Source organism: Pan paniscus, chromosome 7 (genome assembly GCF_029289425.2).
Source record: "Pan paniscus chromosome 7, NHGRI_mPanPan1-v2.0_pri, whole genome shotgun sequence".
Taxonomy (NCBI): Eukaryota; Metazoa; Chordata; class Mammalia; order Primates; family Hominidae; genus Pan; species Pan paniscus.
Window position 1 is genome coordinate 46633301 of NC_073256.2, and position 22852 is coordinate 46656152.

At 40.3% G+C, this 22852-nt stretch overlaps 1 protein-coding gene across 4 annotated transcripts in view; it reads left to right on the forward strand.

The window, feature by feature from the left end:
* ELP3 (elongator acetyltransferase complex subunit 3) overlaps positions 1-22852 on the forward strand; it is a 100079-nt gene that overhangs the window by 2829 nt on the left and 74398 nt on the right. For 2 of the 4 annotated variants that reach the window (XR_010112919.1, XM_003830789.5), the window contains exons 2-7: positions 1542-1641; positions 4154-4292; positions 10714-10784; positions 11913-11976; positions 14372-14440; positions 17017-17171. Coding sequence is in view for 3 of the 4 variants with exons in the window: in XM_003830789.5 (XP_003830837.2) it covers positions 1542-1641; positions 4154-4292; positions 10714-10784; positions 11913-11976; positions 14372-14440; positions 17017-17171 (598 nt within the window). In the remaining variant the exon portion in view is untranslated. Of the gene's footprint in view, positions 1-1539; positions 1642-4153; positions 4293-10713; positions 10785-11912; positions 11977-14371; positions 14441-17016; positions 17172-22852 lie in introns of those variants that run through there. The other 2 variants (XM_034965889.3, XM_055116393.2) reach the window with 2 other exon arrangements.

A 22852-nucleotide genomic window follows, 5' to 3' on the forward strand; every position in this document is an offset into this window, starting at 1 on the left:
AAGCATGGAAGTTGTGGTGAAAAGAGCTGGATTTGAGTCTTGGCTCTGCTGTTTACGATAGCTTGTTAACTTGCCTTAGCCTCATTTTTCACATCTATAAAATGGGATAACAGTACCTACCCTCCGTGTTACTGTAAGGGTTCAAATGAGATAAAGTAAATGTGTGGGCTCCATAACTGCCAGGGCCTTCCATCCACGCTTTCATTATGTTTTAGCTTTCTCTGCAGTGTGAGTCCTCAGCCCCCTGGGCCACGGACCAGTACCGGTTCATGGCCTGTTAGGAGCTGAGCCACACAGAAGAAGGTGAGCAGCAGGCGAGCAAGTGAAGCTTCATCAGTATTTGCAGCCTAAGCTCTGCCTCCTGTCACATCAGCAGTGGCATTAGATTCTCAAAGGAGTCTGAACCCTGTTGTGAACCGTGCATGTGGTGGGTCTAGGTTGTGTGCTCCTTATGAGAATCTAATGCCTGATGATCTGTCACTGTCTCCCATCACCCCCAGATGGGAGTGTCTAGTTGCAGGAAAACAAGCTCAGGGTTCCCACTGATTCTATGGGAACAGAATTCGTTATGGTGAATTGTATAATTATTTCATTACATATAACAATGCAGTAATAAAAATAAAGTGCACAATAAATGTAATGCACTTGAATCATCCTAAAACCACCCTGCTCCCCTGGTCTGTGGAAAAATCATCTTCCACAAAACCAGTTCCTTTTATCAAAAAGGTTGGGAACCACTGCTCTACAGGCGAGAAGCTTGCTTGCTGACAGCTTCCAAGCTGATATCCCACAGCTTTTGTCCCTGGAAAAAGACTGGCATTTTTTACCTTGAAGAAAAGAGCTCAGATTGGCCTGGCTTAGAGATATGCCCATCCTTGAACCAATCCTTGAACTGTGCTTGAGTGGATGGCGTCATACAAGAACCTGTCAGCTTCTGCTGTTGCCTTTGGATGAGACCGAGAGCCCCAGTTGCCAGAAGTTCATGATGGTGGACAGACAATATTTTAGAAATGCATTAAGATTCTTAGGCAGATACCTGGGTTTGAGTTTCAACTTTACTCCTTGATAGCATCTTCATGTAATAGGCACATATTCTTGTTCTGTCTACCTCTGTTCTGAGAATTACCTGAATTCATGCATCTAAATGTTCTTTATGAACTCTAAAGTATTATGCACATATTAGTAATTACACCTCTGGAGATAAAGGGAAGAGAATTACTTTGGTCCTTTCCTGTGTGATTAAGTTCTTTCTCCTCACATTGTTTCTACTCCTGTATCCTTTCCTGTATTTATTTTTAATAATCTCATAGAGTATGTGCTTCTAAAGGGAGCTTTTCCCATATATATGTAAAGCCACGTTTGTTTTAAAGATACAAAAGATATGATCAAATTGTAAACAGTAGAGATTTAGCATCTTCTGAACTTGAGCTATTCATTTGGTATATTTGTATGGTTTCGGATGGAAAACTGCTACTAAATCAGATTTTAAAATCTTGATTGAATGATACGATTTTTGACATTGTTGAATATTAACTTTCCAGGAGATCTCAGCCCTGCTGAGCTGATGATGCTGACTATAGGAGATGTTATTAAACAACTGATTGAAGCCCACGAGCAGGGGAAAGACATCGATCTAAATAAGTAAGTGGATATAAAGAGAGAGCAAGCTTGTTCTTAGGTAGCAGATCTCTTTTATGAAATTATCTAGTACTACTTGTTTTCCAGCTCAAGTTTTATTTTAGTTGAGAATTTTAGCTTTCTGCCTTGCCTTGTCATTCATTTCTTTTTTTTTTTTTTGCAAGTTCCGCCTCCTGGGTTAACGCCATTCTCCTGCCTCAGCCTCCTGAGTAGCTGGGACTACAGGCGCCCGCCACCACGCCTGGCTAATTTTTTGTATTTTTAGTAGAGATGGGGTTTCACCATGTTAGCCAGGACGGTCTCGATCTCCTGACCTCGTGATCTGCCCGCCTTGGCCTCCCAAAGTGCTGGGATTACAGGCGTGAGCCACCGCACCCGGCCGTCATTCATTTCTTGATGGCAAAATTGTCTTAGCTTAAGAATACTAATAGCTTCTAACATTTATTGGGCACTTACTGTATTCCAGACACTGTTGCTAGTGCATTATATGTATTAGCTCAGTTAATCCCCTCAAAATTCTGTGAGATAGGTACTGATACCAGCCACACTTGACAGGTGGGTAATCTGAGTCAGAGAGCAGTTAAATAATTTGTCCAGGGGTAAGTAACTAGTAATTGGCAGAGCTGGGATTTGGAATTAGGTCAGCCGTCTCCAGAGCCCATGTTCTTCTGTGCTGCATCGCTGCACATCCTACTTTCCTTCCCTACTGTCTCAGCTGAAGCAGCAGCTTTCTGTCAGGAAAACCCTCCCTTTGGGGCCCCTGATCTAATCCAACCCTCCCCTGCTGTAGAACCTCTTTGACACATTCATCCACTTCCTCTCCATAATCATTTTCAGCTTGGACTTTCCTACAGTCTCAAATAAGAGTTGTCTTTCATCTCTGCATCTATTTTTTTTTTCAAACTATAATATATATTCACTCTATGTAGATCTTCCCTAATGAAAGGGTTCTCTCCCCAACCCCAGGTCGTCTAATCATCACATACAGGAATGACCTTTTCTTAGACTCTCTTCTCTGATACTTGAGATGCTGCAATATTTTACCCCTTCCTTGAATCCTCATGCTTAGTAAATATTTGCTACAGGAATAAGTAAATATCCTCTTTTGACTATAAAGTTATTGTATTTTACTGATTTTTCTACCGTGTCTTTAGAAGTTTTTCTTTCTTTTTTTGTTGGTTATACCCCTGATTATACAAATCTTTAATTTCTAGTGAACATTTCTACATCTTATATATATTTGTTGTTCTCTTTAATTTAGCACATCTAAAGCTAAAGCTGCCATCGTCCTTAAAACTCACCCCTCCTCAGATGTCACCAGCCTATTACTGGAAGGTCTCTCAGTCTGGCTTCAACCTGCTTTTCCAAGTTTTTAAATCTCTGTACCTTTACATTGAAAATCTTCTGCTTTCTGTCAAGTTGGTCTGCTTGTATTTCTTAAAATATATGCATTCCTGTTTTTGCATCTGCACATAAATCAGCCTGTCTGCCCTCCATGTCATCTTTGTGTCTTTAGTGACTGAGACCTACTCTTTCTTCTGTGCTCATTTCCATGAATATCTCCCCAGCACACATCAGATTCCTCCCTGAACTCTGGAAGCATTCATTGTTGGTATGTGTGTGTGTTTTATGACATATGTTTTAATCATTTATACATTAATTTTCTTGGTACGCCTGTCTGCAAACATGTAAACATAGAACATGAAAGGACTGTGCCTTGTACATTTGAACATAGCAGGTATTCAGGCAGCCTCTTGTACGTGTTAGGTACTCAATTAATATTTGTTGACAAATATGTGAGCACTTCACAGATATTTCTAGATGGATTAAAGTTAGAAGACAGGGTGACTGTTAAGAGTTTGGCTAGGAGGCACAAAGAAAAGCTGGTAAAAGTTTTTTTTAAACTTTCAAAAATATGTACTTTATTTCCTATTTGGTTCTGCATAGCCATCCTTGATTTTTTTTTTTTAATTGTTGTTGTTGTTTTGTCTAAGACAGTAGTTGTCAACCAGGGGTGATTTCCTCCTCAGGACATTTGGCAATGTCTAGGGACATTTTTGAGTGTTACAACAGGAAGACAAGAAGAAGGCTGGTAGTACGTAGAGACCAAGGATGCTGCTAAACATCCCTCAATTCGCTGGCCACCTGCCACAGCAAAGAACTGTATGGTCCCAAACATCAGTAGTGCTGAGGTTGAGAAAGGTGGAGTCAGAATAGTCCTTTGAAGCTGCAGCACTATTCTGAACTAGATCTATATTGTGTCATCGTCCAGGGACCCTTCTCCCTCCATAGTCCTCTGGTTTTCTTTCTGGTACTCAAGGGTGGGAAGTAGTCATTCACTCGTGAATTTTATTCTTCTATTTCCCTGATAGTCACAGATCTTAAAACTATCCTTGTCACGTGGTGAAGGGATTGGAGAGTGACAGTTGTTAATGATGTTGTTTATAGATCATCCTCTTGGTAGCTTGTCCTTAAATAACCGTAATCTTGATAATGTGAGATGCTTTACTTTCAGGGTGAAAACCAAGACAGCTGCCAAATATGGCCTTTCCGCCCAGCCCCGCCTGGTGGATATCATTGCTGCCGTTCCTCCTCAGTATCGCAAGGTCTTGATTCCCAAGTTAAAGGCGAAACCCATCAGAACTGCTAGTGGGGTGAGTGATTCAACTCATGAGGTATCGACACACTGGGTATCTGTTCTGGCAGAAGTCCCTGCTCCATGTAACACCCGTGTAGTGAGGTAGAGGTTGGGGATTCTGAACTAATGAAGTCCCTGTATTAGGATATGTGCTGGAGTGGAGACCTGTGCTGAATGCAAGGAGAGCAGAGAGAGAAAAAAATATAATTGTGATTAAAGGAGTAGATGATGTTTTGACCTCTTTAAAAATATAGATTTAGGCTTGGTGACAATCACAACAGGATAAATGTTGGCCATCTTAAGCTGGTAGCTTTCAATATAATTGATGCTTATGAAAGGTACTTTTGAAAGGTAGTTAATGGTGCAAAGTAGTTCTATATATGGTCATTATGAGCACTGTGGAAGTCCAGACGACAGCGATGTCCCTGCAGCAAAAGGGGCTGGGGAAGGCCCAGTAGAAAGCACAGAGCTTGCTTGACCCATAAGCCAAGAAGAGCAGGCTCGAAGTGTCATGGGAGCAAGGACACAGGGGCTAAGGCACAGAGGTAGAAATGACAGGAAGGGCGTGGTGCACGCAGGGAATAGCGAGTATGCCGAAGGGCGTTAACAGTTCAGGAGAGTAGGACTGTGCGTTGAACAGATAGTTCGGGATCAGCTTGTAAAAATCTTAAGTGTCTGGCAAAGCAGCTAGATAATAGGAAACAAAAGTTTTGAAAAAGGTAGTAATATGAACAAAGTAGATTTTCAGAAAATTAATTTGGATACAACATGCAGGGTAGTTTGGAGACAAAAAGACTAGTTTAGACGCTCTTGGTATGATGTCAGTATTGCAGTGTTAAGGACTTGAGTTAGGATGGAGACTCTAGGATGAAAAAAGATGAGTGTGAGATACATGCACAGAAATTGATGGTATTAAGACCCTCCTAACATATGGTCCCCAGCACCAAATGCTGTTCCTAATGTGATCCCACAAGTTCATTCTGTTATTTGAATTGGGATATTATATTCCAGGCAGCTTGTGTTGACTTGGTGACCATATCTCCTGGATCACCTTAAGTTTGTGGCTAATTAAACCCTAAAATTTTTACATACAATGTACCACCAAACCTCATATCCTCTTCTTTGTACTTAAGTGTTTTTGTTTTGTTTTGTTTGTTTGTATCTAGTGTAAAAAGCTTGTTAGCCAGGCACGATGGCTCACACCTGTAATCCCAGCACTTTGGGAGGCCGAGGTGGGCCGACCACAAGGTCAGGTCAAGACCATCCTGGCTAACACGACGAAAGCCCGTCTCTACTAAAAATGCAAAAAAAAAAAAAAATTAGCTGGGCGTTGTGGTGGGAGCCTGTAGTCCCAGCTACTCGGGAGGCTGAGGCAGGAGAATGGTGTGAACCCGGGAGGTGGAGCTTGCAGTGAGCTGAGATCATGCCACTGCACTCCAGCCTAGGCGAAAAAGCGAGACTCCATCTCAAAACAAAAAACAAAAAAACTTGTTAAGAGAAACTAATAGTCCATGCCCCTCACCTCCCTTTTTCTACCCTAGGGCAACCATTTTTAACTCTTAGCCAATTTCTTTAGCATTGACTTCCATATCCATAAATAAAATAACATTCTTTACATAATAGATAAGTCTTGACTTTCTTTTTTTTTTTTTTTACCTGAGACAGTCTTGTTCTGTTGCCCAGGCGGGAGTGCAGTGGCACGATCTTGGCTCACTGCAACTTCTGCCTCCCAGGTTCAAGCGATTCTTGTGCCTCAGCCTCCCAAGGAGCTGGGATTACAGGCATGTGCCACAATGCCCAGCTAATTTTTGTATTTTTAGTAGAGACAGCGTTTCACCATGTTGGCCAGGCTGGTCTCGAACTCTTGACCTCAGGTGATCTGCCCGCCTCAGCCTCCCAAAGTGCTGGGATTACAGACGTGAGCCACTGTGCCTGGCCGACTTTTTAGAGTTAAGCATTATGTGTGGGCTTGCCATTAAAGAAGACAGAAACTTAGCAACCTTTCAGCCTGACTGGCAAACTGAGGCTTCTGTGATACCACCTTCTCTGTTTCTTCCTCTGTCTCTGATCATTTCTGTCCTTTCTTGGCTACCCTTATTGTGCTTACCTCTAAAAGTTGATGTTTTCTGTCGTCCTGGGCTCATTGTGTTTGGTATTTTACATGCTTTCTTTGGTAACCTCATCCATTTGATGATTTTAGTATTGATGTATGCTGACTCCCAGCATGAACAATGGTTCATTCCCTGAGCTTCAGACTCCTGTCAGATTGTCAGTTAGGCATCTGTCCTTTGACTGCCTGAGAACCTCCTGAAGTATAGCATAACCAAAACTAATACCAGACTTGCTTATTCACCTTTCCTGTCCATGTTAGTTCATGGTACCACCGTGCACTCAGTTTCCAAAAAATGTGAAATGCATTTTCCGTTCCTACTGCCACTGGTAAGAATGCTTTGGCCTTTATTATTTCTTGTTTAGATTATTTCAGTCATTTCCTTACGCATCTATTTTGTCCTACCTACATGAAATGCATCTTTAACAGTGTCACAAGAGTGATCTATTGAAAGTATCAGAAACACACAGCTGGTGGCCATTCCCTATCTACTGCCATTCTCACCTCCATGCTTTTATTCTTGCTGTTTTTCTGATGGTGCTTTGTTTATTTTATACAGTAGTTTTAGGTTTACAGAGAAAAAAAATTTATACACTTCCTCCAGCACCTTCACCCCTACCCCAGTTTCCCTATTATTAATATCTTGCATTGTTTGGTACGTTTGTTAGAATTGATGAACCAATATTGTTGCATTATTATTAACCAAAGCCTGTAGATACATTAGAATACACTCTGTGTTCTACATTCTATAGGTTTTGCCAATGCATAATGTCATGTATCCACTATTACTGTGTCGTATGAAATAGTTTCACTGCCCTAAAATCTATTTGTGGCCGGGCGCAGTGGCTTATGCCTGTAATCCTAGCACTTTGGGAGGCTGAGGCAGGCAGATCAGCTGAAGCCAGGAGTTTGAGACCAGCCTGGCCAACATGGTGAAACCCCGTCTCTACTAAAAATACAAAAATTAGCCGGGCATGGTGGCGAGCGCTTGTAATCCCAGCTACTTGGGAGGCTGAGGCAGGAGAATAGTTTGAACCCAGGAGGCAGAGGTTGCGTTGAGCCAAGATAATGCCATTGCACTCCAGCCTGGGTGACAGAGCGAGATTCTGTCTCAAAAAAACAAACAAACAAACAGAAAAAACAGCTCCTATTTGTCCCTTTCCCTCTGCATGTTCTAGACATAACCTGACTACCACTGATTGTTTTATTGTCTTTAATAAAGTTTGCTTTTTCCAGAGTGTCATGTACAGTAATTGGAATCATACAGCCTTTCCACTTAGCAATATGCATTGAAGTCTGCCATGTCTTTTTGTGACTTGGCAGCTCATTCTTTTTTTTTAATTGCTGAATGATAATCCATTGTACGGATGTACCACTATTTGCTTATTCATTCACCTATTGAAGGACATCTTGGTTGCTTCCAATTTTTGGCAGTTTTAAACAAAGCTGTGTGAAGGTTTTTGTGTCCACCTACATTTTCAGCTTACTTGAGTAACTGTCAAGAAGTGCAGCTGGTAGATCATATAGTAAGACTGTGCTTCACTTTGTAAAAAACTGCAAACTCTTCCAACGTGGCTGCACCATTTTGCATTCCCACCAGCAGTGAGTGAGCACTCTGATGCTCCACATCCTTGCTAACACTTGGAGATGTCGGTGTTGTGGATTTTATTTAATTAATTTATTTATTTTAAGACAGGGTTTTGTCCTGTCACTGAGGCTAGAGTGTGGTGGCATGATCACAGCTCACTGCAGCAACCTCCCAGGTTCAAGCTATCCTCCCACCTCAGCCTCCCAAGTAACTGGGACAACAGGCATGCACCACCACACTAGCTAATTTTTGTGTTTTTTGTAGAGACAGGGTTTCACCATGTTACCTAGGATGGTCTTGAGCTCCTAGGCTCAAGCAATCCTCCCAGCTTGGTCTCCCAAAGTGCTGTGTATAGGCGTGAGCTATGGTGCCCAGCCAGTGTTTTGGATTTTAGCCATTCTCATAGTTGAACAGTGGTATCTCCTTGTTGTTTAGTTTGTAATTCCCTAATGACATGATGTTGAGCATCTTTCCGTATACTTATTTGCCACTGTATATCTTCTTTAGTGAGATATCTATTCACATCTTTTGCCCTGTTCTTAATTGGGTGTTTTCTTACTAGGTTTTAAGAGTTCTTTGTATATCTTAGCTGGAAATCGTTTATCAGGTACCAATTATGCAGATATTTTCTCCTAGTCTGTGGCTTGTCTTTTCATTGTCTTTCTCAGAGCACAACTTTTAAATATAGACAATTAGGTCCATAACCCATTTTGAGTTTGTATTTGAGTTCGTGTTTGTGTTCTTGAAACACCATGGTTGTTAACTTGGATACATTACTGTCATCTAAGCCTCAGACCTCACTTAAGTTTCACCAGCCGTTTCAATAATGTCCCACAGAACCTAGTTCAGAATCACCTGTTGCATTTAATTGTCATATCTCTTTAGTCTGGACATTTCCTTTGTCTTTTTTGGACTCCGTTATCTAAACACTTTTGAAGATTTCAGGCAAGTTATTTTGTAGCACGTCCCTCAGTGTGGGTTCATCAGCTGTTTTCTCATCATGAGATTCAGGTTACTCGTCTTCGGCCCGTGCATCATAGAAGCGGCACTACGTTCTTCTCGTCATCTCCCATCCAGTGGTGCGTAGGTTTGGCTTTCCTATCACTGATGTTCCTCGTTTTGATCAAGGTGCTGTCCACCAGACTTATGCTCTGTCAAGTTATTTTTTTCCACTTTGTATTAAGAAGTGTTGTATGGAGAAATACTGAGAAACTAGGTGGATATCCTGTTTCTCATCACATACCCTGTTCACTCCTTTATTTGTGTGAAGGAATTAATGGTTTCCTATTTGGTGGGTTGTCATCTGTTACTATTTATTTTGATGCACAAATTATTGTGGACTTGACCAGTGGGAGCCTTTTCAAGCTGATTTCTATGTCTTTTTTAAATGTCCTCATCATTCTTTGAGCAGTTTCTAGCTTTCTAGCACAATAAAATGTTCCAGGCTTGGCCAGACATGGTGGCTCACCCCTGTAATCCCAGCACTTTGGAAGGACGAGGTGGGTGGATCACCTGAGGTCAGGAGTTTGAGATCAGCCTGGCCAACATGGCAAAACCCCGTCTCTACTAAAAAAAAAAAATACAAAAAATTAGCCAGGCATGGTGGCACATGCCTGTAATCCCAGCTACTTGGGAGGCTGAGGCAGGAGAATTGCTTGAACCCAGGAGGTGGAGGTTGCAGTGAGCCAAGATCACGCCATTGCACTCCAGCCTGGGCAACAGAGTGAGACTCTGTCTCAAAAAGGAAAAAAAAGGAAAATGTTCCAGGCTTATCTTAGACTTTCTTTGCTCCAGCCCCGGAATCAGCCATTTCCCCAAGGAGCCCTGGTTTGTTTTAGTTGGAGAAGGATATTTAGATACTAAGACCTGAGTCCTAGGTGTGCTTACTGCTGTTAGGGTGTTGCTGCTGCCAGACTCTCTCAGTGGACCAAGCGAGGACATATATATGTATAGCTGCATACATAACATGCACACATACATGTAACACATTTCCATTTGTATTTATTTATCAGTCTACCATATGTTGAACACTCTGATTGGCCACAATACCTTTAATTCCACCCAGCCCACAGAGTTCATTCTGCTTCTCTCTCTTTCCATGTTTATAGCTACTTCTCTGATAGTAAGAAGCCTGGCTTGCTTTCACTTTCATAAATGGCCAGATTTGACCAAGTGCCCCGGATGTAACCAATCTTGCGTCTCTGCCACTGCCTCCTGTCCTCACCTCACTGAGGCTCTGTCAGACCCCTCTGAGGTTATTTACACCCAGACCCTGAAACATGAAGCTGCTAGTTTAATAGTCCCTGCTGCAAATATTGAGATCCAGTGTGTTCATGAGGCATTTGAGTCACAAAGGTTAGGTTTATGTATAATTTCATAGAATTGCTTAAAGAAATTTTTTTCTTACAGGCTGTTTACTAAGACAATCAGAGAGAGAAAGACTAAGAATCACTGTGGCTTTAACAGTTAATTTATTATTTTGTACTTAATTTATTGTAAAATGGAATATAACTTCACATATATATTACATACGGACAATTTAAAGATGATTAATATTGAACAGAGATCACTCTTGTACCCATTGCCCAGCTTAAGAAATACAGCCTCGTCAATAACTTTGAAGCCCCTTTTTGCCACTCTGTGGTTGCATTCCTCTCCTTCCTTCCGAGGGATAAGCACTCTGTGGAGTTTTATATTAATTATCCTATAATAGCTTTTTTATTCATCTTTCTTTTATAGATTGCTGTCGTGGCTGTGATGTGCAAACCCCACAGATGTCCACACATCAGTTTTACAGGAAATATATGTGTGTAAGTATGGTGATTTTATTAAATTGTATGTGTGTTTTAATTAAACTAAATATGCCCCCTCTAGCCCTTAGTCAGTACATCCTGGTAATGTTTAAAACTTCAGCTTAATAGATTTATAGATTACTCCTTTCAAGCAAGCAACCATTGGTAGATATTTTAGTGCTTTAAAATTGGAATATATGAGGCCGGGCAAAGTGGCTCACGCCTATAATCCCAGCATTTTGGGAGGCTGAGGCAGGTGGATCACCTGAGGTGAGGAGTTAAGACGAGCCTGGCCAGCACTGTGAGACTCCGTCTCTACTAAAAATACAAAAATTAGCCGAGCGTGGTGGCATGCGCTTCTAGTCCCAGCTACTTAGGAGGCTGAGGCAGGAGAATCGTTTAAACCTGGAAGGTGGAGGTTGCAGTGAGCCGAGATCACGCCACTGCACTCCAGCCTGGGCAACAGAGTGAGACTCCATATCAAAATAAATAAATAAAATTGGAACATATGAATATTTTAATTTATTGCAATATACAATTTTAAAAATGTAGGTTATGGAACTCACAACAGTAGACATTGGGATATGCAACTCAAAACAGCACATTCTGTTAAACTCATAAATGAAACATGGGAATATGAGCTGCCTAAATTCCACGTCAGAAATTTAAAATGAATTTGGATCAGAAACATATCAAAATAAAAAATTATCCTTATACGTAACCTTTAGATTTCTCAAACTCACCTATTTGAAAGAATTAGCGGAAGAGTTTGCATGATTCCGGGTAGGAAGATAAAAGGGGGGAAAGATTTTCTTGAGTATGGTTCCCAAGAGAACACTGAGTATTGATTCAAACTTAGGAAAACTTCATTTCTGTTATTTGCCCCTAAAAGCTTAAACCTCTGAAATAATCACAACTGCAGTATTTTGAAAATGGGTGTAATAGTGTCCCTTTACATATTTATCTTATTTACTTCTTGGTAGAAAATACATTATTTACAGATACTGCAAAGGTAGATTCTTCTGTTAGGATTTGAAAAGGAAGCTCGTTTGTTATCAGGATTCTTTGGAGATGGTAGATGCTTGGAACTAGCTGGTTGAACTCAGTTTTGCATCTGACATTCTTGTTCTTTTGTTGTACTGGCAGATACTGCCCTGGTGGACCTGATTCTGATTTTGAGTATTCCACCCAGTCTTACACTGGCTATGAGGTACAGTAACTTTGAGGCTGTCCTGATGAAATGTTGCATCATGCTTTACCTGTAGTATGGTTTTACCAGTACTGGCTTTCTGACAATTTTTTGTTTTTGTTTTTGTTTTTTTCTGATTTTAAAAGCTGTTCATTCACCAAATATTTGCCAGTGTCTACTAGTGCCCTATATTGTTCTAGCCACTAGAGAAATACTTACATAAGCATAAATAATACTTACTTCTTATCCAAAACGCTGTTCTAAGTGCTTTACAACTGTAAACCTTATTGCAGTGTTTTGAAGATAGACACTATCATGAGCCCAGTTTGCCAATCAGGAAACTAGGGCATAGCAGGCTTAAACAGCTGGCCCAAAGACACACTATTAGTAAGTGACAACCAGGTTTCGAAGTCTGTGCTGCTCACCACTACATTGTACTGTCACTTTAGCAGTGGAAAATGGACAGGGTCCCATTGTCTTCTGGAATTTACATTTTTTTTTCTTTTTTTTTTTTTTTTGAGATGGATTCTCACTCTGTTACCCAGGCTAGAGTGCAGTGGCACGATCTCCTTCACTGCAACCTCCTCCTCCTGGGTTCAAGTGATTCTCCTGCCTCAGCCTCCCGAGTAGCTGGGACTACAGGCAAGCACCACCACGCCCAGCTAATTTTTGTATTTTTAGTAGAGACAAGGTTTCATCATGTTGGCCAGCCTGGTCTTGAACTGCTGACCTTAGGTGATCTGCCTGCCTCGGCTTCCCAAAATGCTGGGATTACAGGCGTTAGCCACTGTACCCAGCCTGGAATTTATATTTTAATAATGGAAGGTAGACAGTAAAGAAACAAGAAAAAGTATCAGGCACTCAAAAAATGCTAAGCAGAGATGTAAAATCAAGTAAGGTGATGGCAGCTGAGATGGTTTAGCTGTGGTCGTTAGGAAGGGATTCTGTGAAGTGAGATTGAAGTTGAGTCTGAATGACAAGAAGGACCTAGTCCTAAGAATATGTGAAAGGGGCATTCCTAGCAGAGAAGTCACTAGAATGAGGCCCAAGGAAGGAAAGACATGGGGGTGTTGTGCAGTGCAGGGGGTGAGGGAAGCATGAGGCTCGGAGTGCAAATGAGCTGGAGTTTGTAAGCAAAGGTAAGGAGTTTCCATTTTAGTGTAGGAGTCATGAGAAGCTATTAGGATTTAAGGCAGGGGAATGATACAATCCGATTTAGGTTTTTTGAAAGATCATTTTGATGGCCGTGTAGAGAAAGGGTTAGAGTGGAGACCAGAAAGAAGGCAGAAGGCCAGTGAGGCGCTTTTGAAGGAGTCACCCTCCTCAGAACACCTCAGAAGCCAGGAAAGCTTGTGACTTTTTTCTCATATCTGTTTTCATTTTTTTTTTCTTGTTTTCTAGGGTTCAAATTTTTTAAAATACAAGAGGAATGATTTCGTGAAAAGGCTTCCTCTCATTCCTATCCCCTAGCCACTCTTTTTTACTCCTCCCCCTACCAGTTAGTGTTGTTTGTTATTTCCTCCCCATCCTTCAGGGATATTTTAGGGAACACAGCATACACAGGTTGCCTATCCCTTATGTGAAATGCCTGGGACCAGAAGTGTTTCGGATTTTGGATTTTTCTGGATTTTGGAATATTCGCATATACATAGTGAGAAATCTTGAGAGTGGAACCCTAATCTGAACATGAGATTCATTTTGGGTTTATGTACACCTGATACACCTAGCCTGAATTAATTTTATACAATATTTTTAATAATTTTGTGCGTGAAACAAAGTTTGTGTTAAGTACTTATGTGTGGAATTTTCCACTTATGGCATCATGTTGGCACTCAAAAAATTTTGAGGTTTGGAGCATTTTTGATTTTTGGATTAGGGATGCTCAACCTGGACATATTCTTTATTCGACTGATTCCATATAAGGTAGCATATCAGAGTCCTCTTTCACTTTGCCTTTTATTTTACAATATCTTAGTGAACATTTTATGTCAGTACATTGTTTCGTGGCTGTAGAGTATTCCACTGTATGATGGTAGCCATTACAAACTGTGTGGTATTTTAGAAGCTTACTTAAAAGTTACTTTATTATATGATTCTGGTATATGTATGCACATCTATGTCTGTGAGCAGAACACTTTGGTGACCCTGGGATTCCAGAAGTGTTTATACAAAAGACAGATGTGATCCAAGGAGACACCCTGCTGTTGAAGTGTTTATGACAGCGTGAGTGGACACCTGCCAGATGCGATTCAGTACATTATTTTGAACGCTGACAAGACTGAGAAAAATTAATGGGGGTACAAGCCACGTTTTCAGTGTTCGGAACCATGGAGAGTTTTTTTTTTAAATACAGTCCTTTTGAAACTACTTTTTAGTTTTAATTCAATGTGGGCATAACAATATTTTTCTCTTCTAGCCAACCTCTATGAGAGCTATCCGTGCCAGATATGACCCTTTCCTACAGACAAGACACCGAATAGAACAGGTACATTTTTAAAAAACATGTTTCTTAAAAATTAGGTGTTTATACTTAGTAAGAAGCCATTGTTGCTTGATTCAAATTGAACCTGAAATAAGAACGAAAAAGGTGTTTTTCCTCTTTGTAAGTTTTCAATATCCATTTGAGGGAGGGAGAATTTGCCATGCCTACCAAGGTCAAAAACACTACTTTCTTTAAAGACTGTATTTATTGTTTAAGGGTTTTATATTCTCTAAGTTTTTTTGAATTTGTAGAAAGTCATTTGTAGTATGAAATTTGTGGAATAAAGATGTATGAAAGTTCTTAGACAATGGGTGGGTGTGTTGACTTTTAATTTCCAAAAGTCAGATTAAGAAGTATTTTGACTGGCCATGCGCAATGGCTCATGCCTGTAATCCCAACCCTTTGGAAGGCTGTGACAGCAGGTCACTTGAGCCTGAGTTCGAGACCAGCCTGGGCAACATAGCAAAACCCCATCTACAAAAAATACAAAAATTAGCATGGCATTGTGGTGTGCACCTGAAGTCTTAGCTACTTGGAAGGCTGAGGTGGAAGGATCCCTTGAGCCTGGAAGGTCAAGGCTGCAGTGAGCTGTGATCATACCACTGCACTTCAGCCTGGGTGACACAGCAAGAACCTGTCTCAAAAAGAAGTATTGTGACAGATTTGTTGGGTGGAAATAGGAAATTTCCTACAAAGGAGTACAAAGAACTAGTCGGGGTATGGCATTGTTCTATATCATGGTCATGGTGGTGGTTACATAACTCTAAATATCTATCAGCTCTCATCCATTGTATACTTAAAGTTAGTGGATTTTATCGTATTTAAATTATACCTCAGTATGGTTGACTAAAAACAACTACTATGTACATGACCTTGCAGTGTTCAAGAAATCTGAACATTAATACAGATTTCCTTTATTTACAAGTTTATTTTAAACTTGTCCAATTTAAAAAATGTAAAGCACTGTCCATAGTTGTAATAGTAATGTATAGTAGGCACATCCAAGTCTAAAGTAGATAATGATACATAACCATAGTGGATAAGTTGTCTCTGGGTTTGTTTATTGGCTTATTGGTGAATACTGTTCAGTTTTAATATCCACTTTGCTGTCACCCAAGCGTATGAGGAACAGGATTGTCGGTGACAGGAGAGGACTCCATCTGGGGGAGCCCACATTTTTCCAAACAGTGGGTTCTAAACTGACCTTTGCTTCAATTTCTTTTTGGGCTATGATAGTTAATTTATTTAAAATGTAAAACTATTGAGCATGAAATGCTTATGTTTACCAAAAAAAGGAGCATAGTTTACAAGATTTAGAAATGAACATAGAGCAGTGATTCTTTTCTTAAATGCACTAGAATTACCTGAGTAACTTCTCCAAAACGTGTCACATCTTCACCTCAGGAGGTTCTGATTAAGTCTGCTTTAAGGTCCTAGCAAGATATTTTTAAAAACTACCAGGGTAATTTTGATGAGTATCTCTTGTAAAGAACCATAGATATAGAAATAGAGTATTCTTTTAGTGTTGATATATGTACACACATGCATATATATAATTTTTCTGTATACATTTTTTGCCATTTTCAGAAATTAGTGTTAATTTCAATACCTATTTTTAAAAATTAGAATCTTGGCTTATTGTAGTCAACAAAATGAAAGATTTGTATCATTCTCTCCACTAGTAGAGGAGACCTAATTTTTTTTTTATTATTATTATTTTTTTAAACAGAGTGTCACTCTTGTTGCCCAGGCTGGAGTGCAGTGGCACAATCTTGGGTCACTGCAACCTCCGCCTCCTGGTTCAAGCGATTCTCTTGCCTCAGCCTCCAGAGTAGCTGGGATTACGGCACGTCTGGCTAATTTTTGTATTTTTAGTAGAGACGGGGTTTCACCATGTTGGCCAGGCTGGTCTCGAACTCCTGACCTCAGGTGATCTGCCAGCCTGGTCCTCCTAAGTGCTGGGATTACAGGCATCAGCCACCGCACCTGGCCTGAATATTTCATTTTTAATCAGACTTTCACTTTTTTTTAGAAAGCAGACTTGAAGTGCCTCCTGTGCCTAGAATCATCCATCAATTTTGGACTGCTGTCTTGATTTTTCTTTCTAATCTATTCTTTTTTTCTTCCATTACATCAAATCCTTATTATGTTACATAATCATTCATGTATCATTGTTGACCATAAATGCCACCTTTTTGTCCTCTAGGCTTACCACCAAGTCTGACATAAAATACATGATCAATAAATACTTACTGTTTTGCGTATTGTATTATATTTGTCTTTACTGCTTTCTAGTTTATATTCTTCGTGTTTTTAAATTTCCACTTTGTAGGCATTCAAGTCAAGCCTCTTATTTGTTATTTTATATTCTCATTCTCCCTCCTTATTTGAGTTGTACTCACTTTTTTCTTTCAGACTTGAGCCTATTTTTTATCCACAGAATTAGCTAAGTGTGTTTCATTACTTCTGATTTTTAAACTGTACTGATGAAAACACTGCAAAATAAGAGATTTGCAATGCCTTCTTAGAGTAGTTCCTTATGCTTATATCATTCTAATGCTGATGAATTTGTCTTTCAGTTAAAACAACTTGGTCATAGTGTGGATAAAGTGGAGTTTATTGTGATGGGTGGAACGTTTATGGCCCTTCCAGAAGAATACAGAGATTATTTTATTCGAAATTTACATGATGCCTTATCAGGACATACTTCCAACAATATTTACGAGGCAGTCAAGTAAGAAATTCTTATTTTATCATAGTCTCCAGAGTGGTTGTCAGTTTATGCTCCTAGCAGTAGTCTACTAGAATGCCTTCTGCCCTGCATCCACATTCTTACTTCTCATAATCTTTCTTATTTCATGGGAAAGGATTATTTCAGTGAAAATAATGCTTTCGCTGAAATAATCTTTTCCAGTGAAAATAATCCTTTTAAAGAAAAAATGAATACAGTTTGTTGACATAGTAGTATTCTCAAATAGAGAGATTCGCCAAATATGGTCCATGAATGTCTTTTCAGCCTTAGGCTGGTCTAAATGACAGTAGTTTTGATTGACCTGATTGAGTTTTTCAGCCCACCCAAGAAGGGGGCTGGGAGTATTTTAGCTGCTGTAAAATCAGCAAAACAAGGTACTGTTATTTAAAAACCTAATTTAGAGTAAATATTTCATAATTATTAAATAATAACTGTTTATGATTGGGATCTTAGTCCGTGTTGTGCTGCTGTAACAGAATATCTGAGACCAGGTAATTTATAATGCACAGAAATGTATTGGCTCACAGCTTTGGAGGTTGGGAAGTCCAATGTCAAGGTGCTGGCATCTGGCAAGAGCCTTCTTACTACGTCATCACACGGCAAAAGGCAAGAGAAGCAAAAAGCGGACCAATTCACCCTTTTATAATGGCATTAATCTTACCCACAAGGTCAGATCGCCTCTCAGAGGTCCCACCTGTTAATACTGTTACAATGACAATTTCAACATGAGTTTTAGAGGGGACAAACTCATGTTTGTCAAATCATGTGTTATTCAAACCACAAGTTAATTTACTCATTTTGAATTCTAGTTGACAAAATTATGCATTATTTTGACACCTTGTTTTTAGCAAGAAGAATACTACAGGTTAGTATGTAGTTCAGTGATTTAAGAAGTGAAAGTCTTAAAATAGTTTTTGTTTTCAGGAGTTGCAGGAACACCTGGATAGTTACTATTTTCCTTATTTAACAAATACTTCTTGAGGGCCAACTAGATACTATGTGCTGTTTTAGATACTGGAAAGTGGTGATATTTAGGCTGAAACCGGAAGTACAAGGAGGAGTTAGGCCAACAGCAAGAAAGATAAAATAAAGGTTCTGAAATGGGAAACAGCCTGGGGTGTTCTAGGGACAGAGAGGAAGCCAGCATGGTTAGATCCTGTGTTAATCCATTTGTGTCCCTATAAAGGAACACCTAAGACTAGGTAAGTTATAAAGAAAAGAGGTTTAATTGGTTCCAGTTCTACAGGCTTCACATGAAGCATAGTACTGGCATTTGCTTCTGGTGAGGCCTCAGGAAGCTTCCAATCATGGTGGAAGGTGAAGGGGAGCCAGTACATCACATGACGGGTGCAGGGAGGTGCCACACTCTTTTAAACAACAAATCTCACGTGAAACAACTGAGCGAGAACTCACTTATCACCAAGGAGATGGTGGTAAGCCATTTATTTATGAGGAATCCAGCCCCAGGACCCAAACACCTCCCACCAGGCCACACCTCCAATATTGGGGATCACATTTCAACATAAGATGTGGAGGGGACAAACACCCAAACCATGTCACATCCCAGTGAACAAGAGAAAGAACGTCATGAGACGGGGTTGAAGTGTTAGGTAAGGGCCAAGATACATGCTTTTAAGGAGTTGAAGTTTTATTTGAAATGCAGTAGGGAGCAGATGAAGGGGAAGTGGCATGTTCTGGTTAACAGGTAGGGTCATTCCAGCTACTGTCTGGCTAATGGATTAGAGGAGTACCAGGGTGAAAGTGGGAAACCAGGTAGGAGGCCATCTGATTACATCCATCCCTGCTCAGATGGGGGCAGCAGCAGTGGTGATGGAGAGGAGATTGAGATGGGGGTAAGAGAAAAGAAGGGATCAAGCCTGACACTAAGGTTATGGCTGTCAGAAATGGTAGGAAGGTAGGGTAGGGCTGTATACTGAGGTGGGAAAGATAGCGGGAAGAGCAGAGAAAATCTCAGAGGGAGAAAATCAAGAGTTCTGTTTTGGATGTGTGAAGTCTGAAGAGCCTGTGATACATTGAAGTGGAGATGTCGGTGGGCTCTGAATACAAGAGAAGTCTGAGCTGACGGTACGAAACTGGGGATTATCAGCTCATAGGTAACATTGACAACCATGTAAATGGAGGAGACCACCTCATGGGAGAGTTGTGGATCTCCAAGGTATACTAAGTGAAAAGCAATTTTTAGAGCAATTCTTATAGTACGATCCCATTATTTGTGTGTTCATGCACATACACACACACATATCTGTATATAAATGCATAGAAAAGGTGGCAGAATAATGGTCATCATAGACCTTAGAGCTGAGGAGGAAAGGACATGGGAAATGGCAGCAAAGGAGGATATTTACATTTGCTCTGTATACAGTGGGCCAGGTGTTGTCATGGGTGTTTAATATTCACTTATTTAGTACTCATAGTAAGCCTTTGAGTTAAGTGTTCAGATTATCCCTGTTTTACAGGTGAGGAAGCTGAGGCACAGAGAGATAAGCAATTTGCCCAAAGTTGCAGAGGTGGTTGGTGGTAGAGTGGGATATAAATCCCAGGTAGCTTTGCTTTCAGAGCCTAACTTTGCAAGCTGTGCTAGGTGTCAGAATGTGAGTGTGTCTGTATGTATGTGCACATGTGTGTGCACATCATCAGAGCTTGAAGATCTTGGAAGGAATATGGCCTGTTTTTCCTCGCCCTCCTTCCCTGCCACCCTCAGGCTTTTCTCTGGCTTCTCTTTTATATGGGGTGAGGGTTTCATATAGCTAATTATAAGGTTGTTCAAATAGTGCCACCTCTTAAGATTTTTTGTGTAGGACCAAATTTTGGATAGACCTAAGAGTGGTTTTTATTACCCTGTAAGTAAAGCAGTTCTTGGCACATAGTAAGCACAAGTAAATGCGTGAATGAATTTTGAATGAACAGTTAGCTAATGACCTGGGTAGGGTTGCTTCTTGGAATTGGGGGCAGCCATATCTTTTTGTGCCCTCCCTACTCCCCCTACCCCCTTAACTTCCTTTGTTCTCCTTGGGTTTGTAAAAGTGAAAAGAAGAGAGGAGCTTTTTCATAAAATTTAATACCAAGGGTAGCTCAAAGAGCCCATGTGAAAGGTTTGGCAGCTGGGAGAGTTTGTGTGGACAGCAGCCCACTTCTGTTTGATTGACTCTAGGGAATGCAACAGGTGAATTCTGTGTCCGTGAATCTGGACCTGTAGCATTGTGATTTCTTCGTCTTACAGGGGCTTTAGTAATAGAGGAGATGGCGACTGCATTGTTACTGCTTGTTCAAAACTGATCAAAAGGCCGGGTGTAGTGGCTCACGCCTGTAATCCCAGCCCTTTGGGAGGCCAAGGCGGGCAGATAGCTTGAGGCCAGGAGTTCGAGACCAGCCTGACCAACATGGTGAAACTTCCTCTCTACTAAAAATGTAAAAATTAGCTGGGCATGGAGGCTGGTGCCTCTAGTCCCAGCTATTTGGGAGGCCGAGGCACAGAAACACTTGAACCCAGGAGGCAGAGGTTGCAGTGAGCCAAGATTGCACTACTGCACTCCAGCCTGGGCGACAGAGTGAGACTGTGTCTCAAAAAACAAACAACAACAAAAAAAACTGATCATTAATATGAGTCATACTTAGTAAATGCTGAAGTCTTCAAACTTTAGAGGAGTAATGATATCATCCAGCTAATTACTCTTAATAATACTGAAAAATCAAACTATACCTTAGATAAAATGTGATTGAGGAAAAACAACCTTTATTAGTTCAAAGCCAGGCGACGGGGATGGCAGCAGAAGGTTCTCTCAGAGGGTTGCTGACCACAGTTCATTCAGCTCTGAAAATTCCCTGGCAGGGACATCTATGAAGATAAGTTTTTCTATGCAAGCTTATATACTTCTGTACTCATTTCTTGGACCTTAATATGTAAGGTCTTCTTATCTTGAAGACCTTATATATTAAGTGGGATTGAGCTGTAAATATCTTAGACTTGCCTCTCTCCCCCATAAAAATTTGCCACTAAGCTTTTCATCTCCTGCAGTTTGGGTCCCCTGAGGTAAAAGAAGCAGGCCAACTAAGATCTGCATAGTGAACTTTTAGTATGTATCTAGTTTGACATTTTCATCAATTGAAAGTAAAAATTTTGCTTTATTCTTGGTGTAACATTTTATTTTTGCAGGAATGTTCTAGTGCTAATGGTGCTTGAATGTAAGTTTTCCATCACTGGGTTGAAAATAGGGTTGTCTAGTCCAGCGAGCTCAGTACAGATCATGATGTGTTTGTAGAAAAAGCCCTGTGGAAGAGAAAGCCTCTTTCAGTAATATTCTAGGCAGTGCCAGTGTTGTTTTGTTTCTGTTCTTGAATTTACCTCAAGAGGGCAACAAACACTTTATTTTCAGATAAAAATTTATATATGATTTGGGTCTTCATTGCAACACATCTCATGAATGCCTCTTGAGAAGTAATGAAAGTACAATCTGGGAGCCATAAAACCATCCATAAATTACACTGAATTCTGCCAACACACACTTTAAATGTTTTGCTCTTTTCTCTTAGTCTCTATATTTTTATGAGATAATCTGGAAAAAAAAAAGACCTGATTTGTGGCGTGTTGTTGCTTTGTTAAGGTAAAGTTGTACTACAAATCCCTCATAATAGAGTTTGTATTTGTTTTGTGGGAAACTTTGTATTTGAGGAAATAATAGTCTAGTTTGTGCTATAGAGCTAGAGACAGAAAGTATTTTCAAGTGTTGGCATAATTGTGAAATAAAAAGCAGCCCAGAGAAGTTGTGGTTTTGACATAATGTGGCCCTCGGAAATGTTTGGATTTGACCTTGCCCTTCTCTCTCATCCTGCCCAGAGTGTATGCGTGAAAACTGGTTGGTTTGCACAGCGTAGCCCACCGCTCTTAGATGTAAGGTGATGAACTTCATGTTTATTTTACTTTTGTTTTTGCTTGCTGACTACATAGATGTAAACTGACTTTCATTAGCTTGGCAGGGTTTTTTAAAGATTAATTTTAAATTAGGTTAAAAATGATATATTGTGACCTATGAGTCAGCAAGCAGCATTTAAGGTTAACAGTCTGTTCACGTTAGGGTCAAGTTTTACTGCTGTGTTGGCTCAGGTGTCCCTGCTATGTTTTCATATGTTGAACCTGATTAAAGTTTTGCTTCTTAAAAGAATAGGAGTTAAGGTAAAGAAAAGCCCCAGCAAGCAGAGCCTGGTTATTATTTATGGCAAGCTAGTAGCAAGCAGTGTGTTATATATTCTCGTGGATGGAAAAATTGGAAAGTTGAGTGAACAGAGAGTTCAAGGACAAAACAGGTATGGCTTTTGTGAAGGCTCATTAAATCAAGCAAAGTGCTAATCACTCAGTACTATCAGCTGGACTGAGATTCTTCAGTAGTCTCCAGAGAGCAACAATTACTGGTGACTGTCATCGTGTAACAATCAGGCTCTGGAGATGAAAAAGACCGGTAGTGGGATCTGAGTCACCCATTCACTAGAATGCAAATGTTGCCAAATAACTCCAACAACCTTTTAAAATAGTTTTATTCCTTTTTAATCAGCTTTGCCCAGAAGCAGTTTTACATTCAATCTTTAATGCTCCTTGGCTGTTTTCACAAGATGCAATTTAAAGGGTAGTTACCCATTAAAAAGTAAGT